The sequence below is a fragment of the Notolepis coatsorum genome, assembly GCF_963971535.1.
Source record: "Notolepis coatsorum genome assembly, chromosome: 20".
Taxonomy (NCBI): domain Eukaryota; kingdom Metazoa; phylum Chordata; class Actinopteri; order Aulopiformes; family Paralepididae; genus Notolepis; species Notolepis coatsorum.
This window is the reverse complement of record NC_140184.1, coordinates 1,131,105-1,144,152: the sequence shown is the minus strand read 5'-3', so window position 1 is coordinate 1,144,152 and position 13,048 is coordinate 1,131,105. Positions and strand designations below refer to the sequence as shown.

At 46.6% G+C, this 13,048-nt stretch overlaps 1 protein-coding gene across 1 annotated transcript in view; it reads right to left on the bottom strand.

The window, feature by feature from the left end:
* The window catches only part of LOC311247274 (signal peptide peptidase-like 2A), a 74,579-nt gene that overhangs the window by 20,113 nt on the left and 41,418 nt on the right, over positions 1-13,048 (bottom strand). Inside the window, exons 8-10 of the mRNA XM_084337634.1 lie at positions 3,852-3,862; positions 1,964-2,053; positions 191-272 (exon numbers count right to left, since the gene is read on the bottom strand). Coding sequence (XP_084193760.1) covers positions 191-272; positions 1,964-2,053; positions 3,852-3,862 — 183 coding nt within the window. The remainder of the gene's footprint in view (positions 1-190; positions 273-1,963; positions 2,054-3,851; positions 3,863-13,048) is intronic.

Below are 13,048 nucleotides of genomic sequence, written 5' to 3'. Positions count from 1 at the left end.
TATTTATTATTAGAGGTCAGAGTCACTGAAAATAATAAAGATGTCGGGTCAGAGTGACTGAAATCATAAAGTCTGGCGAGGCACTGGGGTGGGTGTTCGGTATAAGCCAATATTGACCCATCTCAAACCCTGCCTTCTTTTCTGGATCCTCCGATCACAACTGGACACACTTTGTAAATGGTGGAGGTACCTTGAAGTTGGACAGTATGATATACTTCATGATGACGAGACAGAAGGCGACGCCTAAGAGGTCCTGGAGAATCCATATCCACCTGGCAATCAGACACAAACAATGAAACCATATCCACCTGCCAATCAGACACAAACAATGAAACCATATCCACCTGCCAATCAGACACAAACAATGAAACCATATCCACCTGCCAATCAGACACAAACAATGAAACCTATTTAAAATAAGGATAAGGAAAGGATAAGGATTTATTTGATTGATCCCTCACAGGGAAATTCCAGTGACATACACATACAGCTCGTCTCATTAAACAATAATCATTTCACAATCATTAAATTTTTACAGTAACAACGGCACAACATAAATTCAAACAGGCATGTACATTTGTTGACACATGTCGACTACAGTATGCCTGAGACACCGTATACAAATGTTGTATTTGTTGTTGATCGAAGCCATTTTAGTTCTTGATATAGTGTTATTCTACACTATGATGATTCTGTAGTGAGTAGTTTAGTCTAGTTCTTGATATAGTGTTATTCTACACTGATGATTCTGTAGTGAGTAGTTTAGTCTAGTTCTTGATATAGTGTTATTCTACACTGATGATTCTGTAGTGAGTAGTTTAATCTAGTTCTTGATATAGTATTATTCTACACTATGATGATTCTGTAGAGAGTAGTTTAGTCTAGTTCTTGATATAGTGTTATTCTACACTATGATTCTGTAGTGAGTAGTTTAGTCTAGTTCTTGATAGTGTTATTCTACACTATGATGATTCTGTAGCTGTAGTGAGTAGTTTAGTCTAGTTCTTGATATAGTGTTATTCTACACTATATGATGATTCTGTAGTGAGTAGTTTAGTTATTGACAGTGTACAGAGCATGTGGTTTGTGGAGGATGTGAAACAAGCCTCTTTTCATACAGCACATCATCCCACTTTTTAATTTAAGACTTATAAAAAACCTTAAACCGCTTCCCAACCCCAGTTCTGATAATAGTGTTCATTCCATTTTATGAATGGGAGAAAATGTATTGTATGTTTCTGGTAGACAACTATAAAACATCTGTACATGTTAATTCAGAGAATCTGGGTCCAGAGCAGAGGACAACGTGACAGGAATAACAATTGTTCCCTTTTAAACACTATGTTTATGCCTATGTTTACATCAGGGGCTATACAGATCTGCTGCACTGATGACCCCTGCAGGCCTGTAGGGGTCATCACACGTCCTGTTGACCTTTGCAGTTGTATGGATCTTAAGACTACAAGCTATGTTCTCTTCAGCTGTAGTGGATGAGTCAGCCAGTCATGTTATATAATTATAATGCCTAACAGATCAGCCCTGTTGGTGACGCTGTCGCGGTTAAAACTACTTTACCAAGAACCACTTCCTGCTCTTCAAGAAGAGTGTGGGTGGGTGAGAGAGAGAGAGAGAGAGAGAGAGAGAGAGAGAGAGAGAGAGAGAGAGAGAGAGAGAGAGAGAGAGAGAGAGAGAGAATAGAATATAAATATTATTAATCATCCCGAGGGAAATTTGACACTACGAGAGAGAGAGAGACAGACAGAGAGACAGAGAGAGACAAACAGAGTGAGAGAGACCGAGACAAGCTGAGAGACAAACTGAGAGAGACAGAGTGTGTGTGTGAGAGAGAGAGAGAGAGAGAGAGAGAGAGAGAGAGAGAGAGAGAGAGAGAGAGAGAGAGAGAGAGAGAGACAAACAGAGAGAGAGCAAGATAGATGGATGGATGACAGACAGATGGATGTACCTGTCCTCGTTCCTGTAGACGCCCCAGATCACAACGACAGCGATGCAGGCAGCAGCCAGTAGGAGGGACCTCACCGAGAAGCCCCGCCCCCTAACAGAGAAAGTACACAGACGGTTCCATGGTTAGACCAGAATGACTCAGCTCACTCAGAGGCAAACAGAGGGGACGTTTAGCAGACAGCACTTCATAAACACTCAAGTAAACATAGTCCACATTATTTCCACCATAATATGGAAACAGTGGGGCTTTACAGAGCGAGATAAATGCTGTCAAGAGTCTGGAGGAGGAACAGGCCTTGTACCTTAGAACAGGCCTTATACCTTAGAACAGGCCTTATACCTTAGAACAGGCCTTGTACCTTAGAACAGGCCTTATACCTTAGAACAGGCCTTGTACCTTAGAACAGGCCTTGTACCTTAGAACAACCAAACTAACTGACTTCAATTTCTCAGCTGCTACAATAAAATGGTTTAGATCCTACTTATCAAACCGAAAACAATGTGTCACGGTCAATGGCGCCAAGTCCCCATATCTAGACAACCCTGTAGGTGTCCCTCAGGGATCAATCATTGGTCCCCTGCTATTCTCCCTGTATATCAATGACCTGCCAAATGTGTGTCCCGAACTCAATGTACAGATGTATGCCAATGACGCAGTCATCTACACACAGGGCAAGGACATAGAGTTGATTACATCTAGGCTCACATGCGCACTAGACAAGGTACAATGCTGGCTAAACAGCACCTGTCTCCTACTTAATGCAAAAAAGATTGTGTGCATGTTCTTTAGCAAGCGTCCAGAAACCATCAAGCAGTCCAATGTGTTCCTGAGGAAGGAAGGAAGGAAGGAAGGAAGAACTAGAACTTGTTTCCCACTTCAAATTCCTTGGGGTCATCTTGGACTCAAACCTGACCTTTAAGAAACACAAAGAAAGTGAGGAACACCATCAACTTCAACATTTCCAACTTCAAACAAATACGGCCCTCCCTAACACTTGAAGCCGCAAAGACATACCTACACTGTATGGTCTTCTCCCACATTGAATATTACCTTCTAAACTGGTAATTTACTGGGGCCACAGCCATGAAACCCATAGAACAACTTTACAACAGAGCATTGAAGGTATATGACAGGAAACAGTACTCCTGGATAAGCATCAAATTTTAAATTTTGAAAACCTCAGACGTTATAAAAGTTCCTGCTTTGTATATAAATGCCTGCACAGATTAGCCCCTCCCCCTCTCAAGGAGTTTATCCACGAGAAAAGGAACACTGGATTAGCCACTAGGTCAAACACCAGAGGGGATTGTGAGGTCCATTTTAGAAAGACCGCCTTCAGCAAAAATGTTCTATCGATAAAGGGAAGTGGAACATTGGAACAGCCTTCCGGCCCCCTTAAGGGAATGTACCACCCTGTGCACCTTTAGGGGCCAACTCAGGAAATGGCTGTTAGACAGCCAAATATGCACTCATTAGGGCTGTTAGTGATGTTGTACTGACTGAATGTCATGTTAGTGTAGTCATGTCAGTGATGTCAGTTTTTATGAATGAACGTTGTATGGTCCGTTTTGTGTTTGTTTTATGTTAGGACTACGGGTGGAAATTAGCCCTGTGCTATTCCCGGCATATTTACGTCCTTATCATGCTGTGATGTTATGCATACACTCATGTAAATGATGTTCATTAATTTGCATTGTCCTTAATAAACAAATCTTAAATCTTAACAGGCCTTGCACCTTAGAACAGGTCTTATACCTTAGAACAGGTCTTATACCATAGAACAGGTCTTATACCATAGAACAGGCCTTATACCTTAGAACAGGCCTTATACCTTAGAACAGGCCTTGTACCTTAGAACATGCCTTATACCTTAGAACAGGCCTTATACCTTAGAACAGACTGGTTAGGAGACTTAGAACAGACTGGTTAGGAGACTTAGAACAGACTAGGTTAGGAGACTTAGAACAGACTGGTTAGGAGACTTAGAACAGACTAGGTTAGGAGACTTAGAACAGACTGGTTAGGAGACTTAGAACAGACTAGGTTAGGAGACTTAGAACAGACTAGGTTAGGAGACTTAGAACAGACTGGTTAGGAGACTTAGAACAGACTAGGTTAGGAGACTTAGAACAGACTGGTTAGGAGACTTAGAACAGACTGGTTAGGAGACTTAGAACAGACTGGTTAGGAGACTTAGAACAGACTGGTTAGGAGACTTAGAACAGACTGGTTAGGAGACTTAGAACAGACTGGTTAGGAGACTTAGAACAGACTGGTTAGGAGACTTAGAACAGACTGGTTAGGAGACTTAGAACAGACTTAGAACAGACTGGTTAGGAGACTTAGAACAGACTGGTTAGGAGACTTAGAACAGACTAGGTTAGGAGACTTAGAACAGACTAGGTTAGGAGACTTAGAACAGACTAGGTTAGGAGACTTAGAACAGACTTAGAACAGACTAGGTTAGGAGACTTAGAACAGACTTAGAACAGACTAGTTAGGAGACTTAGAACAGACTAGGTTAGGAGACTTAGAACAGACTGGTTAGGAGACTTAGAACAGACTGGTTAGGAGACTTAGAACAGTGTTGTGGAAAATGTGTATGGGGTGGACTAGTTTAATATAGGTCAACTAGCAGTGCTGAAAGACGGTCTGGCTGACGTTCTTAAAACAACTTGGACAGATGGACATTTCAGTACGGCACGTTGTGTGCTTGTAATCTCGTACATCGTATCGCTTTCATATCTTGTTCTTTTCTCTCTTTCATACATACACGTCTGTACACAGACGCACACACACACAGACACACACACACATACACACACACACACACACACACATCTCACTCTCTCTTCAATGTTACATCATATCGTGTGTGTACATCATATCTTGTTTATCTCTCTTCGATGTTCTTAATGTTTTTATCTAAATCTATGTTCTTCTTAAAGTCTTTATCTCTCTTCATGTTCTTAAATGTTTTTATCTCTCTCCGATGTTAAATCTACGTATCATCTTAATGTACGTCATGTCAGATCTGACATGATATGATACGTCATCATATCTGTCATGGGGGGGCAGGACTGAGAGGGGATTTAGGGGACAAGCAGAGGGATTGGGAGTTAGAGTGTTTTTTGTTCAAGCTGTGGTGATCCTCTGCTCGATCCATAGCTTTTGCTGTTAAGAACTTCTTTTCCTAAATAAATTACCTACTTGTTACAATTGGAAATATCGTCTCCTGCTGTGTTAAACAACCATCAGCCACAACATTTGGTGACCCTTGACCTGTAGACCGCCCTGCCGGGCCCCCTCACACGGCCAGCTCCGGACCTCTCCCGTAGAAATTCTGCCGGTTGTCGACAAAAAAGGTAAGCGTTGGGCTTGTTATTATAAATATCCGTCAGAGTTTCTGCGGGAGGAAAAAGTTGAGCTGACTGTGTTGACGAGGTCTGGATGGACGGCTAAAACGAACACGACTGGTGAGGTGTTTACACTGGGGCGATTCCTCTTTTAACAAGCTATAAGTGCGCCACTAATCAATTTTAATTGCATGTTTTCGACCTCTGGTCAAATTTTTCTCCATCTGTTCAAGCTTCTCCCTGCCTTCTGTCCTCTGTAGATAAGACTCTCAAATTTTCAAAACAAAAACCGGTGAAGATAACTCATTCTGGGCGTTGAGCCAAGAGAGATAGCTCTCTCTCTCTCTCTCTCTCTCTCTCGCTCTCTCTCTCTCTCTCTCTCTCTCTCTCTCTCTCTTTCTTTCGTACATCTGTAGAAGATAACTTATTCTGGGCGTAGAGCCAGCAGCAAATCTGGGCGTTGAGCCAAGAGAGATAGCTCTCTCTCTCTCTCTCTCTCTCTCTCTCTCTCTCTCTCTCTCTCTCTCTCTCTCTCTCTCTCTCTCTCTCTCTCTTCTTTCGTACACCTGTAGAAGATAACTCATTCTGGGCGTAGAGCCAGCAGCAAATCTGGGCGTTGAGCCAAGAGAGATAGCTCTCTCTCTCTCTCTCTCTCTCTCTCTCTCTCTCTCTCTCTCTCTCTCTCTCCTGGGTTTGCTGACCCCTGTTGGTGGGCCAAGGTGTAGCATACAGACTCATCACATCTCTTTCTCTCTTGGGTTTGCTGACCCCTGGTGGTAGACATACATACATACACACACACACACACACACAGTCACACACACACACACACACACAACCACACACACACACACACACACAGTCACACACACGCACACACACACAGTCACACACACACACACACACACACACAGACACACACACACACACACACACACACACACACACACACACACAGACACACACACACACACAGTCACCACACACAGACACACACACACACACACACACACACACACAGTCACACAAAGACACACACAGTCACACACACACACACACAATCACACACAAACACACACACACACCGACACACACACAGACACACACACACACAGTCACACAAAGACACACACAGTCACACACACACACACACACAATCACACACACACACCGACACACACACACACACACAGTCACTACACACAGACACACACACACACACAGTACACCGACACACACACAGACACACACACACACAGTCACTACACACAGACACACACACACACACACAGTCACACACACACACACACAGACACACACACACACACACACACACAGACACACACACACCGACACACACACGCACACACACATTCCTGTGTTCCGGTAGACAGCGGGTTGTGACGCACACACACACAGTCACACACACACACACACACAGTCACACAAAGACACACAGTCACACACACACACACACACAATCACACACAAACACACACACACACCGACACACACACAGACACACACACACACAGTCACACAAAGACACACACAGTCACACACACACACACACACACAATCACACACAAACACACACACACACCGACACACACACAGACACACACACACACAGTCACCACACACAGACACACACACACCGACACACACACGCACACACACATTCCTGTGTCCCGGTAGACAGCGGGTTGTGACGCACACACACACAGTACGCACACACACAGTCACACACACACACACACACACACAGTCACATACACACACACACACAGCAAAGACACACACACACACACACACACACAGACACACACACACCGACACACACACAAACACACACACATTCCTGTGTCCCGGTAGACAGCGGGTTGTGACGCACACACACACAGTCACACACACACAGTCACACACACACACACACACAATCACACACAAACACACACACACACCGACATACACACATACACACACACACACACACAGACACACACACCGACATACACACACACACACACACACACACACAGTCACACACACCGAGTTGTAGTAGCGTTGTAGTTGTAGATCTAGGTTAACTGTGTCCTGGTAGATCTAGGTTAACTGTGTCCTGGGGTAGAGTAGTGGTAGATCTAGGTTAACTGTGTCCTGGGGTAGAGTAGTAGTAGATCTAGGTTAACTGTGTCCTGGAGTAGAGTAGTGGTAGATCTAGGTTAACTGTGTCCTGGGGTAGAGTAGTGGTAGATCTAGGTTAACTGTGTCCTGGGGTAGAGTAGTAGTAGATCTAGGTTAACTGTGTCCTGGAGTAGAGTAGTAGTAGATCTAGGTTAACTGTGTCCTGGGGTAGAGTAGTAGTAGAGTAGTGGTAGATCTAGGTTAACTGTGTCCTGGAGTGGTAGTTGTAGAGTAGTAGTAGCTGTAGATCTAGGTTAACTGTGTCCTGGAGTGGTAGTTGTAGAGTAGTAGTAGCTGAAGTACAACCACACACACACACACACAACACAATAAACACATATACACACTAAACAACGATGCATACAGCAGAGTACATACTGTTAGACCGGAACCCGCTCATAAAGAACCTAATTCTCAAGGTTGGTGTCCGTTGGCAGAGGCGTACAAAGGCCGGGGACACAAAATGGCCTTCCGGAGGTACTTTTGATCTCGACATATGCGAAGAGATGAATGTAATGATTCGTAACCACAAGCCAGGCGACAGCAGCAAAAAGAGGTTGAAAAAGAGGACAGAAGAGTTGGGGGTAATGAAGCTCTACGCCCAGAAGGGGAGAGCATACAGGCAGGAAGCTTTAGCGCTAAATCAGAGAGAGACGGATATAGGGAAACCAACATCCCCACCTTATGTCACGCAATTGCCGGTGAACATGTGCTATGTGAACAAAATACTGAAGGAGTGGAGAGGTGAGCTAGGACACAACCCAGAAATTGACCCGTTGCAGAGAGCGATGTTTAGAGAAAGTGTGATGAGAGGGCTTCCAGAGGTGGTTAAGAATAGACTGGAAGACGTGGTGGGGTTAATGGACATGACTTATCCTTTGTTCTGTGCACATGTAACACATAGTGTGGAGAAGCAAAGGGCTCAGGAGCAGAAAGTCAGGGATCAGGATAGAAATGACTCAAGGAAGTTAACTCAGCAACAACTGCAGCCCCAAAGGAGGTTGCAGGCAGTAATGGTGTCATCTGCTACCTCTCCACCCATGCAGGACCAGGGACCCCCGCCTGCACCTCAGGTAGTGAGAAGCTATGGCTATAGTTCACAGAACCAGGCGTCCAGGCGGCAGGCAGGGAATGGGCAATCAGGCCCACGGTTTACACAGGGACCGGGGAACGAACAACAGTTTCCCCGTTTCCACTGTTGGAACTGCGGCATGCAGGGACACAGGGAAATGAGATGTAGGCAACCATACCGTCCCGGCTCGGAGTATGGAAGACCCGTGCGCCAGGGGGAGTCACAAGGGCCCCACGACCAGGGGGAGACAGGAGGGCCCCGAAACCAGGGGGGTAATCACTAGGGGTGCCCAGAGAATGCGACGGGGGGAAATCAAATGATTGTGGTTTCCAAGGGAGCTGAGCAAGAACCTATTCTGCAGGTCCTAGTGGAGGGCAAATTAACAGAGATGATGGCAGACACTGGAGCAGGTTTTTCCTGCATAAAGCAAAAATACGCCGCTCACTTACCCCAGTCTGGACAGTATGTTCGGACGGTCGGATTCTCGGGAAAAACACAATTAATACCCACATCAGATCCAATCTCTATGACGTATAACAACAAGACCATAACAATACCTGTATTAATTTCGGACAGCACCCCGCGCAATCTCTTGGGACGAGATGCAATGTGTAAACTAGGCTGTAAAATCCTATGTACGCCTGAGGGGATTCAAATTGAACAAGACGTGTACCAAATGATGCTACAAGGGACGGGGGAGAAAGAGGCCACTGTGTTCTGGCTGGGCAACATAGATGCAGAGCTGCAAAGGGTCTGTGACCCCTGGGAGCCATTTCTGAAAACCCAACTGCCTCAGTCTAGACAAACAAACATGGAGGCACATTGCACACTACAATATTTGACGAATAGTGACCTAGTTAGGAACAAGGCATGGTTGCAGGGACAGCCCGAGCAGGTGCAGATTGACTCATCTACGATAATTGTAGGGAGACAGGGCGCGGCGTTGAGGGTTAACACGGGTAAGTATCTACGGGAACAACATAGACTAAGAGACGCCGCCCCACACATCACTCTGAGAATAAATCCTGGTTACGAATCCGAACATCTAGGTTCAATGATACAGGAATCCGAGACTCAAAGGTGGGTCTCCACGGAATCTCCGCTAATTTGGAACAGCGCAGATGGGAGTTTCATAAAAATAATGATTTCCTTTTCAGTTTTGGCAAAACCGCAAGTAATCAGATTACCAGGAGACCCTTGCGTTATTCCAGAGGCGGATGCTTTGCTGGAACAGGACATGTTGGCGCGCACCCCGGAACGGTTGTGGTCAAAACACGACACAGATGTGGGTCTAATATTGTCGGCACAGCCAGTGAAGGTCAGGTTAAAGAAGGGTTGTAGACCACCCTTTATCAGACAGTATACAATGAAGCCAGAGTCGGAGGAAGCTATATCACATCAGATTGAGGGACTGTTAAAGGGGGGAGTGCTCGTCCCTTTCAAATCCAGATGTAATACACCTATCCACCCAGTGCTAAAGGCGGACAGGGCTAGGTACAGACTGGTACACGATTTGAGGGCGGTGAACGACGTGGTGTCTGGACCAGAGGCGGAAGTCGCTAATCCACACACCCTCCTGACAAACATCCCGAGTAGCTCGCAGTACTATACGGTCATTGATCTCACGCAGGCATTCTTCAGTGTTCCATTGGAAAAAGAGTCTCAGTATCTGTTTGCTTTTACCCACAGGGGGAAACAATACTCTTACACCCGGTTGCCACAAGGGTTCGCGCACTCGCCGCATTACTTCTCGAAGGCGCTCAAGGAAGACTTGCAAGGAGTGTGCGACACACTACTCAGCACGGTTTTACTGTATGCAGATGACATTCTAATCTGCTCGGATCAAAGTTTTGAGTGGATTAGCCGTGGGAGGCCACAAGGCATCCCGTTCAAAACTGCAGTACTGCCAGCCAAAAGTTGAGTACTTGTCTCGCGTCATTCAAAAGGGCATAAAAAACATCTCACCCACGCAACTCGAAGCTGTATCCAAGGCACCTAGGCCATTGACGGTCCGACAGATGATGACGTTTTTAGGGATGACTGGGTACAGCTCTGAGTGGGTGGAGGACTATACGATAGCGACAGCGCCGTTGAGGATGATGATAAAAGAGGCGGGTACAGACAAGCTTCGCGCTCCCTTGACATGGACCGAGGAGGGGGAGGACGCGTTCATAAACATTAAGCGTCTGTTGTTACAGGCCCCTGCCCTGGCGCTGCCGGATTATGAGAAGTGTTTCCACCTATTCGTCTCACATAGAGCGCAGCATGCGACAGCTGTCCTGACTCAAACACAGGGGGGGAGTGGGAAAAAACAACCGATAGCATATTACTCTAGAGCTCTTTCGCCGGTGGAGCAGGGTCTGCCACCTTGTTATCAGGCCCTGGCCGCAGCACATTTGATGTATGAGAAGGCAACGGCCGTGACAATGGGATATGACATTTGCATTTGGACACATCACAAATTGGCAAACTTGATTGAAAGAGGCAAATTTGTTCTGACCAGCCAACGGCAACAGGCTTACATGAGGCTCCTGCAGTACTCGGACGTTACGATAAAAACATGCCACGGCAGTAACCCGGCGGATCTGGTACCACTCCCGAGCGAGGGTCAACCGCATGAGTGTGAGGTGGAGGTACAGGCTTTCGTGAAACTCCGTCCTGATTTGGGAGTCGACCCGCTCGCGATAGCAGAACTCTCACTTTTTGTGGATGGGTCCTGCTATCGGGAGGGGGAAAATTTAAGGTCAGGATACGCCGTCGTACAGTGCAAACCTAACGGAGAAACACTAACAAGAAAGGCCGAACAATGCATGCAACCATGTTCGGCCCAGCTTGCAGAACTAATAGCACTAACAGAAGCATGCATAATAGCTAAAGATCGCACGGTTAACATCTTTACAGACTCTGCGTATGCGCATGGCGTATGCCACCTATTCGCGGCCATTTGGAAGGCAAGAGGCTTTAAGAAATCGGACGGCTCACCGATCCTTCACCACAAGCAGGTTGTGGCGCTTATTCAGGCTGTAAAGTTGCCCAAAAGCATTGCTATCGTAAAGTGCCAGGCACACAGAAAAGACCTGTCCTTTGTGACGACGGGAAACAACGCGGCGGACGAGGCCGCGAAGGCGGCGGCTGCGGTGCCGTCCACGGCTGTTCTGATGTTTGCGGCCGAACTGACGACTGAGGTAACTGAGGATAATTTGAGTGATCTTCAGGACTCAGCCACGCAGGCCGAGAAACAGTCGTGGACGGAGAGGGGGGCTGTAAGGGGGGCAGATGGTCTGTGGAGGAGTCATAACGGTTTGATAGTCGCCTCCATCGATCTTCTGTCCTTAGTGATACCTGAGGCTCATGGTGTTGATCACTGTGGAAGAGCAGAGACCCTGAAACGAATCACGAAAATGGGATTTTGGTCCCCAAAGCTTCAGGCACAAATTGACGTTACACTAGCCAGGTGTTTAACATGCTTACAGGGCAATGTGCGCAAAGGAGTACAGACAGTGGCGGCTTACACACCCCTCCCTGAGGGACCATTCAGACATCTGATTATGGACTATACAGACATGATAACGCCAGTGCAGGGCAAACGATACCTCCTGGTAGTAGAGGACTGCTTTAGTCGCTGGATTGAGGCCATTCCATCTAAACACAAGAACGCGGACACAGTGATCAAGTTCCTGTGTCGCGAGGTCATTCCGAGATTTGGAATTCCCACAATATTACAAAGCGATAATGGCCGCGAGTTCATCGACAAGGTGGTTAAAGGGCTGATGCAGAAATTAGGTATAAGACAGCGCCTTTCCTGTGTCTATAGTCCCGGGTCGCAGGGGAAGGTGGAAAGGGCCAATCTGGTCATTAAAAACAAACTGTTGAAAATCTGTATGCAAACTAAGCTTAACTGGATTGATGCTTTGCCACTTGCTCTGATGGCTATTAGAAGCAGCGTAAACCGCCAAACACAGCTAACACCGCATGAAATGCTTACAGGCCGCAGCATGCCAGCACCGCCATTTAGACACCTGGCTAGGGGCCCGGCATTAGATATTTTTGAGCAAGATCTGAAAAAATATCTTCAGCAAGTGACTAAAATACATGAAGCTGTGTTTCGACAGGAGCAGAGAAAGGAGAGAAAGGGGGTGAAGGAGGCGGAGAAGGAAGCCACCAAACCGAGACTGATCCCTGGGGACTTGGTCTTCGTAAAGGTCCACAAGAGAAAGTGGTCATCACCCCGGAGAGAGGGCCCGTACGAGGTGATCCGATCGACTGGAACGGCAGTCCAAGTCAAAGGATCAGCGACCTGGTTCCACTTCAATCACTGCATAAAGGCCAGCGGCGATCTCTTGGGGGATACAATCGATCGCAGTTATGCAGAACCCGACATGGAGGGTCCGAGACGGCAACTGGAAGGTGCAGTGCCTGCTGATGCTCCCGCAGATGTTGGCAGCAGTGTGCGGACGGTCGGCCGGGCAC